Genomic DNA, 19,017 nt, shown 5'->3' on the forward strand with positions numbered 1-19,017 from the left:
TCTTTTGACACATTTTTTGAGGTTCTTCCAAATAGTATACTACTTCATTTTGAAGAGTGATATAACTATACTTCCTGATTTACTACTACTGTTAATTAAACATTTGAATCATTGGTGGTGGCATAATAAAATATTTTCTGTTTTTTATCTTAACTTGAAATCAAAATTAAATTTTAGTGTACAAAATAATTTGCATAAAGGCAATTCATTGATTATTCTTACCCATCATCAGGATCTTCTTCTTCAATCCCATCATAAATATCATCTGGTGGGGCTGGAAACATCCCTTCATTAGGACAGGGGCAGGGGAAAGGAAATCGTTAATTTCATAAATTAGTCATTTAATGGTAACCTGGCATTTTAAAAAATTATCTGAATTTTGTTAATAAACCTTCCTTATTTAACTGAAGAAAGCATTCCTCTTTTATATTAACAATTTAAATTTTAAAAGCTTTATTTTCCTACTCTCCTATAGACCTAACATAACAGTAAATTAACTGCTTTGTCGATAATCTTATAAAAAGTCTCAGAGCTGAAATTATAATAAAGGAATGAGTGGTAATAAGAAGTAATGTGAATATGATATGAAAGGATTGGGGGAATAAATATAAGAAAAAGTAAAACTAAATAGAGATAGAGTTGAATATTTATTGTGGAAAAAGAAGAATTTAGGAGATGACAAGTAAAAATTAGTGTGTAGACATTCAGAAAAAGATGCTGATTAGATATAAGTGCAGAAAAGCAAATGAAATGAAAGGCACATTTTGTAGACTAAATAAGTATGGTAGGTGAAGCAAAAATTTGAGATGAAGTTTTTAATATATATTCTTAAAGTTAAATCCTTTCTTACTTGATTTGTTAGTCTACCTTTTTCAGAAACTTGCTATTTGATAAGCATTTATTTAACAAGTGTTTATTGAGTACTTTTTATGTGCAAGAATATCTAAAATGAACTTGAAATTTGACTTTTAGCACTGCCAGGTACTCTTTCGATTCTTGATTTTTGGTTGATGAGAAAACTAGGGCCCCTTCAGGAATCATAGTCAAGATGCCCATGTAAGTTATTCTAAGGAAACTTTAGAAAATGAAGGAGAATGCTATTAATAATTGTAACTGTCCTGGGCACCCTGGAACTGAGATCACTCTATGACTCATAACAAGATTTGGAAGAAAGAAGTGATTTTCTATTCTCAGGTTACTCTGGCCAGAACTAGAATCTAGGTCAGTGGCTCTCAGCCCAATGTTGTATCTACCACATCAGAACACCTCTTATTATTTGAAAACTAAAGCAATTGGTCATTAGTAAAATAAAAATTTGGAACCTTATAGAGAAATTACTGATAAAATTGTGTTGCTTACCTCCACTTCCACTCTGACTGTGGCTAGAAAAAAAATAGACAAATCAAATTATTATATGAATTACTTAGCCATCAGGAAGAGAAGTACATATTGAGCAGTTAAACAAAAGCAAAATAACATTCTAGTTAAAAGTTATCAGGATATTATATGCAAAGAGGAAGAAAAATGTTTATCATAAGGGTTCAGTAGTAACAAGACAGGAAAAAACAAGAACCAAGTGAGGTTCAGTGTTATATATACTATTTATTTCTAACATCGATATACTATTTCTTTCTAACGTTTTCCTATGAGGCAGTTTTCAAATTGTACATTTTACATCATTCCATAGATGGACTATTAAAAAAAAAAAAAGACTGTTATTCTAGGAATCATATAGAGCTATTATTTCATTAAATTTTATTCTCTTTCAGTACTTTAAAATCATGTCATCTTACTGTTAGTCCAGTAGCATTAAATTATTTTTAAAGGGAGAATATTTTTTAAAAATTGAAAACGTATTCATGAAACTTTTATATGATGTGGCCCCTGACTTTCTAAATCCAGATGGTTTGTGCTTCTTATTAACTTCCATTACATTCTATATTTTCCCTATTTTAGGTCTTATGTTATAATGATCTGTTTTCTGGTTCATGCCTCCAAATAAAATGTGAGTTCTGTGAGAGCAAAGGAACTGCAGTCTATGAGAACTAGAAAAATCAGAGAAATCATCTAGTTCAATTCCTTCATTTTGCAAAAAAGAAACTGAAGCTCTGGGAAGTTAAGTAACTTGCCCAAGCCTACATCTAATGAACTGAATTGCTGAGACAAGAACCCTGGTGCCTTCCTGTATAGTGTTCTTTTGGCAACACTTATCTCTACTCTTAACACTCTGGCCCCATTTTTATCCTTTGGATAATCTTCCAGCAACTGATATCAATCTGATATCAAACTGTACAGGGTAGCTCATATACTTATATATAATTCCATAATGTAAAAAATCAGAATAAAAGATATTCATCTGGTGTAGAGTTTGTTAATTTAGAAAGAAAAACATACTGCTGCTAGTGGAAGTTTGTAGGAAGCATGCTATCAATATATATAGATAAAGAGTAGCTTTTTGAAGACATTTATGTAGAGTCTCTCCCTGCTTACCTACTCTTTTTAAATTTATTTTCTCTGACATTTCCCTTTGAGCATGAAGCATGCAGTTAGAACTATGTGAACAGTTACATTCTGGTTGGCTGTCACTCCTGGCAAATATAAAGAATCTTGGAGAATCTTGTTCATAATTCCCAAAAGACAGAGTTATAATAATTGGGAGCAAAGCTGCCACACATTTCTTTCATTTCTAGAGCAATTCTTCAACTGCTTAAAATGGACTGCTTAGAATTTAAAAAAAAAACCTGTAACAGAGAAGGGGCTGCAAGGAGAAGAGGGCACGGGAGAAGAGAAAGAGAAGAGAGAGGAAAGGATAAATGGCAGGAATAAAGGTTGAGAAGCATACATAGATGAAAGCTTGTTTCCTTCAAGCTTTCATATTTATTACAGAAATTGCTTTAGTTGGGAGGAGAGAAGGACAGCTGTCAGGGCCTGTCTATTTACCCTCCTGTCTGTCCTGATTGCTGGCAGCCACAGTCAGCTGCCCTTTCCCCAGGGCAGTCTGGAAAGGGCAAGTGAGGAATGCTAGGAAACAGGAGGAATCTGGAAGAAGGGGGTGGGGAGGCTGTCCTTTTCTCATTCCTGTCAGGGCAAGGGCTGGCGACATTCAGCATCTTTCCCTTTTCTACTAATGACAGGGCACGTTTTGTTTTGCATTCTCTGTCACAGCAGCTGTAATTTCCAAAATAAAGCTTGCATAGAAATTATGTTGATAAAATATCTTCTTTAATTTTCTTATTAAATATGCTAGCCAGTTTGTGGTATATGCATTGAAAAACAAACACAAAATCCTACCAGTGCTTATATAAAAATATGTTGTGGTACTGCAAGAAGGAAAACATTAGATTTATTACAGGAAGACTGGACTGAGACTGGAAATTAATGACAGTTTCTCAGAGGAAGCTACATGTAAATTAAGATCTGAAGGTTGATGTAACCAGGTGGAGAGTGGTAAGAAGAGCATTTCAGGGAGAGGGAAGAGCAAAGGAAAAAACTGATGTAACAAGTTTAGTAAATGATGAGGGTGAGGTGGGAGGTGAAGCTAGGAAGGTAGTTGGGAGTATCAGGCAGAGCCTGAACGACCATGATAAAAAAGTTGGTTTTAGAGGAGCAGATGTAGCTCAGTGGTTGAGTGCCTGCCTCCCATGTATGAGGTCCTAGTTCAATCCCTGGTACCTCCTAAAAAATGGTTTTAATTCTCAGTGTAATGGCAAATGGTAGAAAGCAGAAGTGTGATATGGTCAGTTTAGATCAATGTGTCTCAAAGTATGTCGAAGGATCAGTGCTAGTAGATGAACTCTTTGCTACTAATCTGCCACAAATATAAATGGAAATGGAAAGCAAATACTTAGAAATTTTTATATCACATTGACATTGTTCTGACATCTAAGGTATAGGGTATAGAGTATTTAGACTCTGTCAAACTGATGCATTGACCTACATTTGGATCAAGCTGAATATTTAAGAAGCACTAAATAAGATAAAAATGGCATCTGCCAGGTAGAGATTAAATTGGGGAAGTGTCAAAAATACCTGCTCCTGGATGAAAGCAGTAGAGAAAGAGAAATATGGGTGGATTTAAATCAAAATGTTTCAATTAGTTAGAATTTCCTTTGTTGTGTGTGTGTGGGGGGCCATTGGTTTGTGCAGGGATGTAGAAGGAGGTATCAAAAGTGACATGTAAGAGACTTTTGGGAAGACGGAGGATTAGAGAGGCAGAGAGCTCATTTCTCTCCTGAAAAATAGCTACAGGACAGGCAGAAACTGTCTGGAAAACTGATCTAGGGCATAGGACACTAGGATAAGGCTAGATACCACCCAGAAGAGTGAGGGGCAAAGCAAAGGAGTCTTGGCTGGAAAAATCCCACAAGTAACGTTATAGCAGCAGCTATTGGCACCCATTCCCTGCCTTTGAAGAAACAGCACTGGGTCCTCTGGTCCCTGGCAGGCAGCTGTGGACTAAGGAGGTTGCAGGGGTCCTCTTCCCCAAGAAAAGGGAGAGGGAGGGATACAGCCTACAGAAAATTCAGGTTTTTTTCCAGGGTTTTATTTAAAATTTATTGTAATGGGGCTTGCGCAAAGGGAGGGAGGTGGAGGGTGGGGAACATGCAGGGGACACGGGCACAGTGACATGGCCAGGGCCACAGCTCCTCTCCTAAGGAAGGGGGATGAAAAGAAAAGGCCAGGGCTGGGGCTGGGGTGGAATAGGGAAGGGGGAGACACTGCAGCTGCATTCCCCCCACCCCAGGAAGCACCTTGAGTCCCTGGATTCCCCCACTTATCCTGGCCCCCTAAGATTCCATCTCTTATTCTGCCTCTGGCCTAGTGGCTCCTTCCTTTGTTCCTGCAGACTTTTCCCCTGACAGATTCCCAAGCAGGGATCTGATCGCAAACAACCCTGCCTTTTGAGAGGACAAACTTGGCCTTCCCTGCTTCTGCCCCTGTTCCCAGCTTGCCTTTTCCCCTGCCTGGGACAGAATCTTTGATTCCCCTGCAAAATCAAATTTTGCCAGTGAACATGGTCTGCTGCACTGGAGGGGTCACACACTTCCAGGCCAGATGGGGCCGCAACATTGTTTGTTCTGAGAGCCTGCAGGAAGCTAAAGATAAATTGCCTTGGCAAACACCCTCCCTACTGCCCTGGGCTGGCTGCTGAGTATCCAGAGGGAGGGAGGGTGTGGCCAGCCAAGGGAAGAGAGCAGCTTCTGAGAGAGTTTGTTTGCCAGGCTTGGCTGGCTCTGAGGAAGCAATGTAGTCGCCCCTAGCATCTGGGGCCTGAACTGAGAGATCTGATGAAGAGCGCCATCTCTTGATTGATAAGGAGAGTGCATGCAAAGAATGGAAAAACAGTAAGAAATAAAGAGGCAATCTGTTCCCTTTACTGCCCACCTCTCCAAGGCCCTTAAAAACTGGCCTGTACCCCATTACTGGGTCCTTAGCCCTATTTGAGCAGTTAAACAGGGCAACTCTAAATATCTAGAACAAGTTGAACCGAGAATCAAAGAACAGGGGCAGTGCACAGCTACTTAACAGTAAATCCCTAGGCAAGAGAGAGAAACTGAACACTAGGGTAAACATGGCACCGTAACCAGATGCCTAGACATCAGCAAAAAATTACAGGGTATATTAAGAAAAAGGGAGAAATGACTCAGGCAACAGAACAAATCAAACCTTTAGATAAGACACGAGACTTGAAACAACTGATCAATGACGTTCCTTTAAATCTCCTAAGTCAAATCATGGAGTTGAAGGACAGCATGGCTAAAGATGTAAAAGATATTAAGAAGACGCTCAATGAGCACAAAGAGAAAATGTGAAACCTTGGATACAAAAATAACAGACCTTATGGGAATGAAAGACACAATAACTGAGATTAAAAATACAATAGAGGCATACAACAGAAGATTTAAAGTCATGGAAGAAAAAATCAGCGACGAATAGAACAGAATAGCTGCAATTGGAAAGAGAGAAGAACAGAAGAAGAAAGAATGGAAATAAATGAGCAGGGGCTCAGGGAGTTGAATGAAGTGCACCAACATATGTATTATGGGAATTCCACAAGGAGAAGAGAAGGGAAAAGGGACAAAAACAGTATTTGAGGAAATATTGGCCGAAAATTTCCCAACTCCCATGAAAGACATGAATATGTGTCTAAGAAGCACAGCATACTTCAATTAGAATAAGTCCAAATAGACCTACCCCAGGACACATAAATTCAGAATGCCAAATGCCAAAGATAAAGAGAAAATTCTGAAAGCAGCAAGTGGATGTGAAACATCACATACAAGGGATGTCCAGTAAGACTTAGTGCAGATTTTTCTCCAGAAACAATGGAAGCAAGAAGGCAGCAGTATAATTAAGGTACTGTAAGAGAAAAATTGCCAGCCAAGAATTCTTTATCTGACAAAACTGTCCTTCAAATAGGATGGTGAATTTAAAATATTCACAGATAAAGAGAAACTAAGAGAGTTTACAAACAAGAATCTAGCTCTGCAGGCAACATGAAAGGGAGTTTGCAGCCAGAAAAGAAATGACAAGAGAGAGGGCTTGGAGGAGAGTGTAGAAGTGAACGCTATCAGAAAGGGTAACCAAAAGGGTAAAAAGACAGACAAAAATAAGATATGACATATAAAAGCCAAAGGATGAAACTGTTGAAGTACTGACTTTACAGTAATAGCACTGAATGTTAATGGGTTAAACTCCCCAATTAAAGAAAAGGCTGACAGAATGGATAAGAGAACATAATCCATTGATATGCTGTTTGCCGGAGACTCAATTTAAACTTAAGGATTCAAATAGACTGAAAATGAAAGACTGGAAAAGATATTTCATGCAAACAGTAACCAAAAGAGAGCAGGGGTAACTATACTGGTATTGAACAAAACATATTTTAAATGCAAAAAGCGATAAAAGATGCAGAAGGCCATTAGATATTAATAAAAGAAACAATCCACCAAGAAGGAGTATCAGTCATAAGTATCTATGCACTTAACCAGTGTACCCCAGAATACATAAGGCAAACTCTGGCAAAACTGAAAGGAGAAATAGTTGGAGGTTTTAACATGCTATTCACATCAATAGATAGAACAACTAGACTGAAGATAAACAAAGAAACAGAGAATTTGAACAATAGGATAAATGAGCAGGACCTGACAGAGACATACAGAACACTGCACCCCAAATCAGCAGGTTATATATTCTTCTCAAGTGCCCACGGATGTTTCCCCAGGATAGACCATATGTTGGGTCAGTCACAAAACAGCTCTCAAGAAAGAAATAAGAAAGATTAGAGCAGAAAAAAATGAAATTGAGAACAACAACGAAAAAAACAATAGAGAAAATCAACAAAACTAAAAGGAGGGAATCTTACCCAACACAATTTATGAGGCCAACATCACCCTAATACCAAAGTCAGATGAATGTATTACAAAAAATGAAAATTACAGATCAATTTCTCTAATGAACATAAATGCAAAAATTCTAAACAAAATATTTGCAAATAGAATCCAATAGCATATTATAAGAATTATATACCACAATCAAGTGGGTTTTATTCCTGGTATACAAGGATAGTTCAACATAAGAAAAATCAATTAATGCAATACATCACATTAACAAATCAAAGAAAAAAATCACATGATCATCTCAATTGATGAAAAAAAGGCATTTGACAAAATTAAAATCCTTTCTTGATTAAAACACTGAGGTATAGAAGGAAAGTTCCTCAACGTAATAAGTGGCATATATGAAAATCCCACAGCCAACATTGTACTCAATGGGGAGAGGTTGACAGCTTTCCCTCTAAGATCAGGAACACGACAAGGATGCCCACTGTCACCACTGTTTTTCAGCACTAGTTAGAGCAATTAGGCAAGAAAAATAAATAAAAGGCATCCAAATTTGAAAAGAGGAAGTAAACTCTCACTGTTCACAGATGATATGATCCTATATTTAGAAAAACCCAAAATATCCACAAACAAAACTCTTAGAGCTAATGAATGAGTTCAGGAAATTGGCAGGATTCAAAATCCACACACAAAAATCAGTAGTGTTTCTATACACTAGTAACAAGCAGGCTGAGGTTGAAATCAAGAAAAAAATCCATTTACAATAGCAACAAAAAGACTCAAATATCTAAAAATTAATTTAATCAGGAATGTAAAGGATCTGTATTCAGAAAACTACAAAACACTGCTAAAAGAAATTGAAGAAGACCTAAACAATTGGAAGGTTATTCTGTGTTCATGGATTGGAAGAGTAAACATCCTGAAGATATCATTTCTACCCAAACTGATTTATAGATTCAATGCAATCCCAATCAAAATTCCAACAGCCTACTTTACAGAAATAGAAAAGGTAATTCTCAAATTTATTTGGAAGGGGGGAGCAGTTGTAGCTCAGTAGTTGAATGCCTGCTTCCTATGTATGAAGTCCCAGATTCAATCCCTGGTACCTTCTAAAAATTTTTTTTTGGAAGGGAAAGGACCTCTGAATAGTCAAAACTTTCTCAAAAAGAAGAGTGAAGTCAGAGAACTCACACTTGCTCACCTTGAAGTGTATTATAAAACTACAGTGGTCAAAACAGCATTTTTTTGGCATAAAGATAGACATGTTGATCAATGGAATAGAATTGAGAGTTCAGAAACATAGACCTGTACCTCTATGGTCAACTGATTTTTGATAAGCTTAACCAAGTCCACTTTTCTGGGACAGAACAGTCTCTTCAATAAATGGTGCTGGGAGAACTGGATATCCATAACCCAAAGAATGAAAGAGGACCTATATCTCACTCCCTAAACAAGAATCAACTCAAAATGGATCAAAGACCTAAATATAAAAGCCAGGACCATAAAATTCCCAGAAGATAATGTAAGGAAACATCTACAAGACCTTGTAGTAGGTGGGGGTCTCTTAAACCTTACATGCAAAGCACGAGCAACAAAAGAAAAAAAATAGGTAAATGGGACCTCCTCAAAATTAAACACTTCTGTACCTCAAAGGACTTTGTCAAAAGGGTAAAAAGGCAGCTGACTCAATGGCAGAAAATATTTGGAAATCACACATCTGACAAAGGTCTAATATCCATGATATATAGTAATCCTACAACTCAACATTAGACAAATGACCTGATTAAAAAATGGACAAAAGACCTGAATAGACATTTTTTTCTAAAGAAGAATATAAATGTGAAAAAAAACAGGAAAAAAATATTAAACATCAGTGGTTATTAGGGATATGCAAATCAAAGCTACAATGAGCTATCACTTCACACCTACTAGAATAGCCACTATTAAAAAAGCAAATCTACAAGTGTTGGAGAGGATGTGGAGAGATAGGAATACTTATTCACTGTTGGTGGGAATGTAGAATTTTTTTTTTTTTAAGATTAAAAAAAATTTTTTTTAATTAATTTTTCTCCATTTCCTAACCCCCCCCTCCCCAGTGTCTGTGCTCTGTGTCCATTCTCTGTGTATTCTGTGTCCACTTGCATTCTTGTCAGGCGGCACTGGGAATCTGTGTCTCTTTTTGCTGTGTCATCTTGCTGCGTCAGTTCTCCATGTGTGTGGCACCACTACTGGGCAGGCTGCGCTTTTTTCGCATGGGGAGGCTCTCCCTGCAGGGCACACTCCTTGTGTGTGGGGCACGCCTACATGGGAGACACCCCGGCATGGCACAGCACTCCTTGCACATGGAAGCACTGCATGGGCCAGCTCACCACACGGGCCAGGAGGCCCTGGGTACCGAACCCTGGACCTCCTATATGGTATGCAGACACTCTATCAGTTGAGCCACATCTGCTTCCCGGGAATGTAGAATTGTACAGTCACTAGTCCGTCTGGCAGACAGAGACCTGCCACATGATCCTGCAATACCACCACTGGGAATATATCCAGAACACATGAGAGCAGTGACCCAAACAGACATCTGTACACTGATGTTCATAGGGACATTATTCACAATTGCCAAAAGATGAAAACAGGTATTCATCAAATGAAGATTGGATAAACAAACTGTGGTATATACATATGATGAAATATCATCCAGCTGTAAGAAGAAATGAAGTCATGAAACACATGACAACATGAATGAACCTGTAGGACATTATGTTAAGGAAAGCAACTCATGCACAAAGGGAAAATATTGTATGATTGTGCTATTATGAACTAAATATATTGAGTAAACTTATGGAGTTATAGCTAGAATAAAGTCACCAGAGAAGAGAATGTGTTTAGACAACGGAAAGCTGAGGTTTAATCTGTGCAGAGTTGGTAAAGAGTTGTTTGTAAATGTTTGGAAATAAATAGAAATTGTTAAAGCATATCATATGATTTGTAATTAGTAGTGCTAACATATGGGTTAGATAGTGGTTTGCTTTTTTTTTTTTGAGTAATAAAAATACTATAACATTGATTGACGTGATGAATGAACAACTCTGTGATTATACCAAATGCCACTGATTGTATACTTTGGATAAACTGTATGGTTTATGAACAAAAAATATATAATAGGGTGGGTTGGGGGAAAATACATGAAATGTATGATATTGACTATAGTTAGTAATACTTGATGATGATTTTTCATAATTTGTTAGAAATGTTTCACAACAATGCAAGGTGTTGGTGGTGGGGTGATGTATGGGACCCCTGTATGATGTTATGTATGCTTGTTTTGTAAGTTCACAACCTTTACTATATACTTATCATTTATGTATGAAATTTAATAAAATTTTTTTTAAAATGAAAAAGAAAAAAGTGACATGGAGGTGCTAAGATAGGAACTATTAGAGAAGGACAAATCTTTTGGTGGAGTAGGAAGAAGAACAAGAATTAAATTTCTCACTGAATTGTGAAGAGAAGGTTTTAGACCAAATTTTAAAATCCTGTATTCTGAAATTAGTGACCACTGATTTTGTTTTTTAAATTTCAACATACGGAATTTAGTTTTTGCTTTTGAAGAACAAAGTAGAATCATATTGCAAACATTTTTTTTTCTGCTGTATTTTAAAAACAACCAATGCATTTAGTCTAATAGATTCTGGAGCAAAAAAAAACCCTATATTTTATGCTTCATACTTTGCATTTTACTAAATCATATTTACATTATGCATATCCCTAAATTAAAATCATATCATAATGAATAGTACAAAACAGTATGTTGGAATGGCGACACACCTGATGAGATCTGGCTAATATTTCAAGCATTATTTGATATACTGATACACATAACCTGAGGTAAAATAAAAGACTCTATTAGGGTTACTGTAAATGGTAATTTAGTTTAGTGAGAGAGCAGTAAGAGATATGGAAGGTAGCACTGTATGATCATAAAATACATAATCTCTGACAAGGAGAGAGTTTTACGATTTGTTTTTCCACATACCTGCTAATATCATCCTGCTCTGCAACATCATCATACACTTCTTGGTCATCTTCGGCAGGTCTTGATGGAATAGCACCGAGAGAGGTTTTTTTACGTTTCAATGAGTCATAGTCAATCTCCACAGCAGTTGTTTTAATATAACCATCTACCAAGAGGAACAATTAATGTTCAGGCAAGTGTAGTTGGATTTTTTTAATGTTGTGAGTAAAATATGAATTGTACATCTGCTCTGTAAAACTTCTCTTTATTTACTTGCTTACTATTCTGATTATAGACCTTCCATGTAGACACATGTTTTACCATCTTTTGCTAAAGTCTTATCTTGCTGCAGTTTGGTCAAAGCCTAGTCTTTATAACCAAGAGTTGAAAGTACTTTACATGAATCTTTTTTTTTTTTCTTGTTAACATCACTGTAGAGACTAATGCCCCTTGTTCCTTGGAAAAATATGAAAATTTATACTGTTCTCCACTAAAAAGAATACAAGTGCGGTAAAGATGAAATTATGCTTATTTAAAATTTAAAATCTTCCTATCTTTGCCCACTCTAACACGCTCTTAACTTTATGCTTAAGAATAGTTATGGAAAAATTTGCACAATTTAATATTAGCTCAAAATGAAAATATTAATAGTCTGAAGTCATAGAGGAATTTGCACTCACATGATCCCCTTGCTGTTCTGCCCAACCATTTTCCTTCAGGGTTGTCTGTGATGCGGATTATTTCAATTTGCTCTCCTTGCTTGAAGCTTAGTTCATTCTTTCCTCCTTTAACATCACAGCAAGCTTTTGCTTGGTGGATGACTTGAATAGGGCCTGTTAGCTGCAAAGAGTAAGAAAATAATCATGAACAGGTTTCCTTACTATTCAGACACTTTAACAAAATGCAATTTTGAAAGCTGTATGTTCACATCTTGCCAACCTGACTATTTCCAACATTTCCAGATTTGAACTAGAAATTGAGGGTGATGAGCTGAAGTCATTGTGGTGAATATTCTGGTTATTTGAAGGGTTAGAAAAAATTACTGACATCAAGCAGGACCAACACAGAATAGGTAAGCATGTACTTGGGATCCACAGGAGAGCAGCAGTGATCTGTTAACCTTAGGAACTTTTTGAGAGACTTGCAAAAACAGGTCTGATCATGGAATCTCCCTTACATATGAGAATTCATGCTGGGCGTTAGGTGCCTTTATGGGATACACAGGTAGGCTTGGTAGATAAGAGTTGTTTTTTTCTTTCCTTTTATGTAGTAGATAATAATAAGTTATTATAATAAGTTCTCTGTCCACCCAAAATAGCAAACGGAAGGGTGCATGGTGGTGGTGATGGGTGTGCTTGTAGGAAAGTAATTTTCGTTCCTTTTAACCTGAGTTACTTATCTATAAACTTGGAATGGACATTCCCTGATATAAACAAGATCACATTTTTAAAGTAGCTTTGCAAGTCAAAACTTTTCAAACAAATAGGATGTGAGGCTTTTAAATTAATATCCCAAATCTACTGGGACATGATGAGTTGAACAAAGTAAATCTGGTATCTTTTCAATAGAATTTCTCAGATCTTTTAATATGCAAATATGCATTGTGACTTTTGAGTTTACAATTTCATGAATTGTAAGACACAGTATTATGTACCACTGAGAAAGAAAAAATAGTTCAAATTAAATTATGATACACCAGTGATGTTAAAATATACCCTCATTTCAAAATTTTAAAATGTGAAATAATGTATGCCTTAGAAGCAATGAAATATGATATTTAACAATTCTCACATTTATTTAATCTTTTTACCCAGCATTTATTAATAGCTTGTGGAAGGAAGACAGTTTTGGAAGTGCTGGTCTTGACAAACTTTTATGTTCATATTTAATGATATGATTTACATACATTTTTCTTCACTAGAGAGTACTTTTTTTCTCACTAAAAAGTAGTAAATGAATGAAACAATGCAAATCTGATATCTCCAAAAGAAAAGGAAAACCCTATACAATTCCTCCAAAACTATAAGCAATCTCTTCACAAAAAGTATTATAAAGTTTTTCATTTAATAATTTAATTTTAGTATTTTCCTTGTGAAAAATATAAATGTTGGTGGCTATCAAACAGAATACGTTTTAATAGTCATACAATAATTATACATTTTACTTGTAGGTAGTACATTTTTCAAAACTTAACAAAAACCTACAGTAGATACCAAGTCTTAGTACATTTTTTAATTTAACTCACCAACAACCTTTCAAGACAAGTACCATTGATTATCACTTTCAGGAATAAGAAACCGAGGCTCAAAGAAGTTAAATAATATATCCAGCCTCACACATATCCTATGTGCAGCTAGAATTTGACCCTAGGTTTGTCCAACTCACTCTAAGCTTTATGTTTTCCCTGGAAATGCTATTGAACCATTACTTTAATAAAATAAGTGTACTGGGAAGTTACATGTAAGTCGAAATTTTGTTTTTCAACCCATATAATAAATGTCTCAGGAGAATTAAGTATTTCAAAGGAACCCTGACATGAATCCTTTCTAAAGTGAAGAATAGTTTTGTTATTCAGATAATCATCTTAAATGCATCTGATATGCCAGTCCCATACCAGAGGAGTGGTGTCAATAAAGATGGTATACCAAGAAAGCCATGTACATGTGAGAGTCTCAGTTGTGATACTAATAGAAGTCACACAATTATCAGAGATCAGAGAAGACAGAGGTCAGAAACCCAGGCAGGGAAGTGGACTTTGCCCAATGGATAGGGCGTCCGCTTACCACATGGGAGGTCCGCAGTTCAAACCCCGGGGCCTCCTTGACCATGTGGAGCTGGCCCATGTGCAGTGCTGATGTGCAGGGAGTGTCGTGCCACGCAGGAGTGTCCCCCATGTAGGGGAGCCCCATGTGCAAGTCGTGTGCCCTGTAAGGAGAGCCGCCCAGCATGAAAGAAAGTGCAGCCTGCCCAGGAATGGCACCGCACACATGGAGAGCTGACACAACAAGATGATGCAACAAAAGGAAACAGATTCCCGGTGCTGCTGATAAGGATAGAAGTGGTCACAGAAGAACACAAAGTGAATGGACACAGAGAGCAGACAACCTGGGGGGAGGGGCAGAAAGGGGAGAGAAATAAATAAAAATAAATCTTTAAAAGAAAAAAAAGAAACCCAGGCAGATGGGAGAGCTAAAAAACAGCAGGTATCAGAAGGCAGCATGTACATAGGGTTTAAAATAAAGGCAAAAATTTAAGTCAAGTCTAAACACTAACAATCGAAGACACTACAGCCCTTGCACCACTGTAATACATGCCACAGGATATCTATGTATGTGGTACTAAGCTCATAGTATAAGGCTAATATCCTGTGTAAGCTGGATAAGCAAGTTGGGATTGGGTACCTGAGCATTCATTCAATCAATCAACATAAAATTTCCTGGGTGCCCACTAATTATAAGTCACCATATTTTAGTGACCAGTTTTAGTGAATATAATAAGGGAGCATATTGGACAAAAAAACTTACTGTTATGGAGGTTGTTGCTCTTCAGAAAGCAATGATTAATTTTGCAACCATGAACAGTTTCAAGAACTGGCCCCCTTCTTTTGCATGAAAAAGATAAAAAGACATTTTTCTTTTACCCAGCAGCAAGCAAGCTCTTACTTTAAATTTCTTCTTTATTTCTTGTTCTTTCTTTTCTTTCTCCTTTTGTTCCTTTTTCTCCAACTCTAATCTCTTCTTCTCCTCCTTTTCCCTTTTCTTCTCTTGTTCTTTGGTTGCTTCTCTATGGAAAAAAAAATACTTCGTTTCAGCATCTGCAGGCACTGATGTGTTGGGAATCACTATCCAGAGAGGCCTCTATCCACAAACAAAGATGGTATCTGAAGTATCAGTGAAGCAAAAAAGCCAGGTGAGGGGACTTATGTGCCCAAATTCCCGGGTGTGAGATTGTTCTTAAAACCAGTGGGAAGCACACAGCTGAAGATACTTTTCAACTGCTTGACTTACGCTGGTGCCGGCAAGTGGAAAACACTGTTTATAAAGGCCCTACTCTTTCTGCATGAATAGACAACTTCCCTGTTCCCCTCTCCTACCCCTTTTCTGTCTCTGCCTCTCTTTCTTTTTCTCTCACAGGTACACAGACGCAGTCCAACTTTGGTTCCCAAACTTTAAGTCAACAGTGGCTGAATGAGAACTGCGTAGAGAAAATTAAACTATCTAACATCAACATAAGTTAACACAAGAATAGAAACATTCATTTCTGCTTTCATTCACTTTCCCAGAAATTCCTTGGTCCTGGGCTACCTTATTTTTAACGTTTCCCAAATTTAGCTGGCTGAAGCTTTGGTAGCTGGTGCCCTGTTAAATTACTTCTCATAGCACTGCCCAGATGAGAAGAGTGTAACACAGATAAATTAATTAATTTGCCCAAGAACACACCAACAGCAAGAAATACAGATCCTGGCTCTGTGATTCCCTCCCTTGGTTTATCTAGTAGGTTAAAGGTCTCTGACTTCTTACACAGAGTTCTCTGTAGATTCCTTCCAGAAGAAAAAAATCTTCCATCCTTTGTGTTGAAATATAGGTTGTCACTATCTGCCATTTGAATAAATAAAGCTCTTTTTCCTTCTAGTATTTACACAGTCTCCCTCATATACAAAATATCATATTCATCTTAGGGGGAAAATAGCATGGTAAAAAAGGTAACTCATACATTTGAATAAATAAAGCTCTTTTTCCTTCTAGTATTTACACAGTCTCCCTCATATACAAAACATATTCATCTTAGGGGGAAAATAGTGTGGTAAAAAATGTAACTCATACATGTCTTCATATGTTTCTCCTTCACTGTCTTGTTCCTGTCAAGAAAAATATTGATGATGATTAATTTATTAAAATTAAATCATTAATTCAAAGAGATAACTGTGCATATGACATTGATCAAATACGTAGTAAAACAAGTGTAAATTTAAGTGTTTGTGCATTTGGCATGTTTAAAATATTGTTTTTCCTCTTCAGGGGTGGACTGGGAAAACAAGCACAAAAAGATTTCATTTTCTATCTTGCCTTATATATAATTCAGATGTGTAGCAAGAATCAATTTTATGTTTAGTATTACAACATTACTATGAGTCAGTGTAATGATTGGTGTCTAATGGCTCAAGCAATTTAGATGAAATAGGATTACAAATGGAAAATATCATCATTAATCATAAGAATTTTCATTTGTTTGGCTTATACCAAAAGGAAGTGAATCACAATAAGTTTTAAATAGTCTAGTTACAGCATTGTAATATGAGAGGAAAATGAAAAAAAATCTGACCTCATCTAGTTTTCCAGCTCCTAAAGGATTAAAAAAAGAGAAAATAAAATTTTAATATACTGTAATTAAGAAGCACATTAACACAGGATAGTTCGGTGTAATGTGGCATTATTTAAAGCAATTCATAACCTAACAGACATCATGCTTCATCAAAGATATAGAATACAAAAGAGAATATGAACTTTAGATTGTAACTATGACTATTTGATACTTTTAATTCAATTATAAAATCTTTCCATTGGCTTTCATAAAGCCATGGGAAAACCAAAAAATACTTAAGACACCCTCAATTCCCTTTGAAAAGCATATACATTTGGTTCTATGGGCTTATGTGGAACAAAAGTATTATTGGCAATCATGACCAGTTCACACTTTTGGACTTATTTGGTCCCCAAAATTTGATTTCATGTATCAAACAAATCAAGGTAATATTATTATTATTTTTTTTTTTTGGTAAAAAGGAATATGTGACGGCTTGAGAATTTAGGGTAATATCAACTAATTTCTAAATATTAAGATAGTAAGATGTAATCTAGAGCAGTAATAGTAAAAACAGTGTAGTACAAGAAAAGACAGACATACAGAGCAGAGAGCTTAGGGACAGATATATACAAGTATACGCATATACATATATATGCAAATATATATAAACACATATATGCACACACATAGAAACTTACTACAGTATACAAGTAGCATTCTAAATCATTTAGAAAAAGATGGATGGTTCAGCAAATAGAAATGGGAAAACTGGCTCTATACACAATCCTTACTAATGCCTTAAAGGTGTACTGCAAAGGGAACGAAGACCTAAAGACAGATGGTTAAGTTCATAGCATAAAATTTAAGAGAATATTTCTGTTTTTAGTGACAGGAAGAACTCCTTAAACAAAACTTAAAAGCATCAATTACAAGGCAAAATTAATGAATTTGATGATGGCAGCATTTATTTCTGTTTAATAAAGGGCAGCATGGGAGAAGATACTTATACTAGATGAAATTTACAAAGGATTAATATCTAAACTGTATAAAGAACTGCAAATCAACAACAACAACAAAAAAAGATACCAATCCCAAGACAAAAAGTGTCAAAAGATATGAACTGGCAATTTACAGAAGAGGAAAGCTCAAAGGCCAATAATGAAGTGAAGAGATGCTCAGGGAACTAGTAAGAAGAGATCTGAAAATTAAAATGAGATGTTTTATGTGGCTTAAACTTAAAAAATCATTGGAAAGCTGAAAAATGCATGAACTGGTGAAAGTAGACATCTTGGGATCTTTACATATCATAGATGGGCCCATAGGCAAATGCAGCTATTCTGCAGCACACTCTAGTTCTACTCAGTCAAAATAAATATACTATGGTTTGTGACTAGTCATTCCAGATATATATCTTAAAGAAAGTCTCTCAGAGGTCCATGCAGGGATATATGCAAGAACATACACCACATTGTTATTTGTGGTGGCCATGAGTTGGAGGAACTGAAATGTGGATGTACACCATGGAGTACAGCACAGCAGTTAAAAGCAACAGATTAAATGTATACAAAGTGACATGGATGGACTGAAAAATCACATTACACTGAGTTAAAAATAAACAGAGTGACTTAAAATACACTGTTTATGTAAATTTGAATATATGCACATAAACAACAGTATGCAAAATTTGTGTACAATCAAATATACATTAAATATATTAGCATGTTGGTCCAAAATGGGGGTTGGGAGAGGAAAGGGAGTGGGTCTTAGAGATAAGATGGAATAAGATCTCTTAGAGATAAGATGGAATAAGATCTCTTAGAGATAAGAGAGGGGTCTTGCACGGACTGATCATGATAGATGACTCATTATCATCATTGGTCCAGGAACACAGGAGAATGACTAATTCAACCTTCTGTACTTGAGGTAATATATAAACAAATGAAACATCTTTTTCTCCCTTACCATCAGAGTTCATGCCACCATTTTGATTTTCTCCATTTACAGGATTTCTGAAAACAAGAAAGAAGAAAAAGTGAAAATGGAACAAAGAGAGGATCAACTCATGATGAAAAATATAAAATGAATAAAAGGATCATTTTGATTTATTCTTTTCACTTTAATATTTGTTCTGATTTAAAATTTTGTAAGTAATTAGATTAGGCTTTAGTCATATATTTATGTTGCTACTGTTGCAAAAATTGGAGAATTGGGGGGCTTGAGTACACAGTCCAGTCAGAGTGGAAAAGTATAATTTGTTGCTTCAGGGAAATAATATGTTTCCTGTTAAAACTGCACTAATTCAGTTCTGGGATTCTGAAGGTATTTGATTGGTTCTATGGTGTAAAGAGAATTGGTTAC

General features: G+C 36.1%; 1 protein-coding gene and 1 long non-coding RNA gene across 8 annotated transcripts in view; one reads left to right on the forward strand and one right to left on the reverse strand.

The window, feature by feature from the left end:
* Nucleotides 1-18,764, forward strand: part of LOC105744985 (uncharacterized) — an 86,645-nt gene extending 67,881 nt beyond the window's left edge. The window contains exons 2-3 of the long non-coding RNA XR_001117866.3: nucleotides 15,167-15,264; nucleotides 18,664-18,764. This is a non-coding gene — a long non-coding RNA (uncharacterized lncRNA). The remainder of the gene's footprint in view (nucleotides 1-15,166; nucleotides 15,265-18,663) is intronic.
* The window catches only part of FYB1 (FYN binding protein 1), a 171,986-nt gene that overhangs the window by 23,784 nt on the left and 129,185 nt on the right, over nucleotides 1-19,017 (reverse strand). For all 7 annotated transcript variants that reach the window (XM_058308203.2, XM_058308185.2, XM_012520798.4 and 4 more), the window contains 8 exons: nucleotides 18,622-18,668; nucleotides 16,678-16,697; nucleotides 16,179-16,213; nucleotides 15,018-15,138; nucleotides 12,036-12,195; nucleotides 11,377-11,521; nucleotides 1,360-1,382; nucleotides 223-286 (listed from right to left, as the gene is read on the reverse strand). In XM_058308203.2, the coding sequence (XP_058164186.1) occupies nucleotides 223-286; nucleotides 1,360-1,382; nucleotides 11,377-11,521; nucleotides 12,036-12,195; nucleotides 15,018-15,138; nucleotides 16,179-16,213; nucleotides 16,678-16,697; nucleotides 18,622-18,668 (615 nt within the window). The remainder of the gene's footprint in view (nucleotides 1-222; nucleotides 287-1,359; nucleotides 1,383-11,376; nucleotides 11,522-12,035; nucleotides 12,196-15,017; nucleotides 15,139-16,178; nucleotides 16,214-16,677; nucleotides 16,698-18,621; nucleotides 18,669-19,017) is intronic.

The sequence above is a fragment of the Dasypus novemcinctus genome, chromosome 2 (assembly GCF_030445035.2).
Source record: "Dasypus novemcinctus isolate mDasNov1 chromosome 2, mDasNov1.1.hap2, whole genome shotgun sequence".
NCBI lineage: Eukaryota > Metazoa > Chordata > Mammalia > Cingulata > Dasypodidae > Dasypus > Dasypus novemcinctus.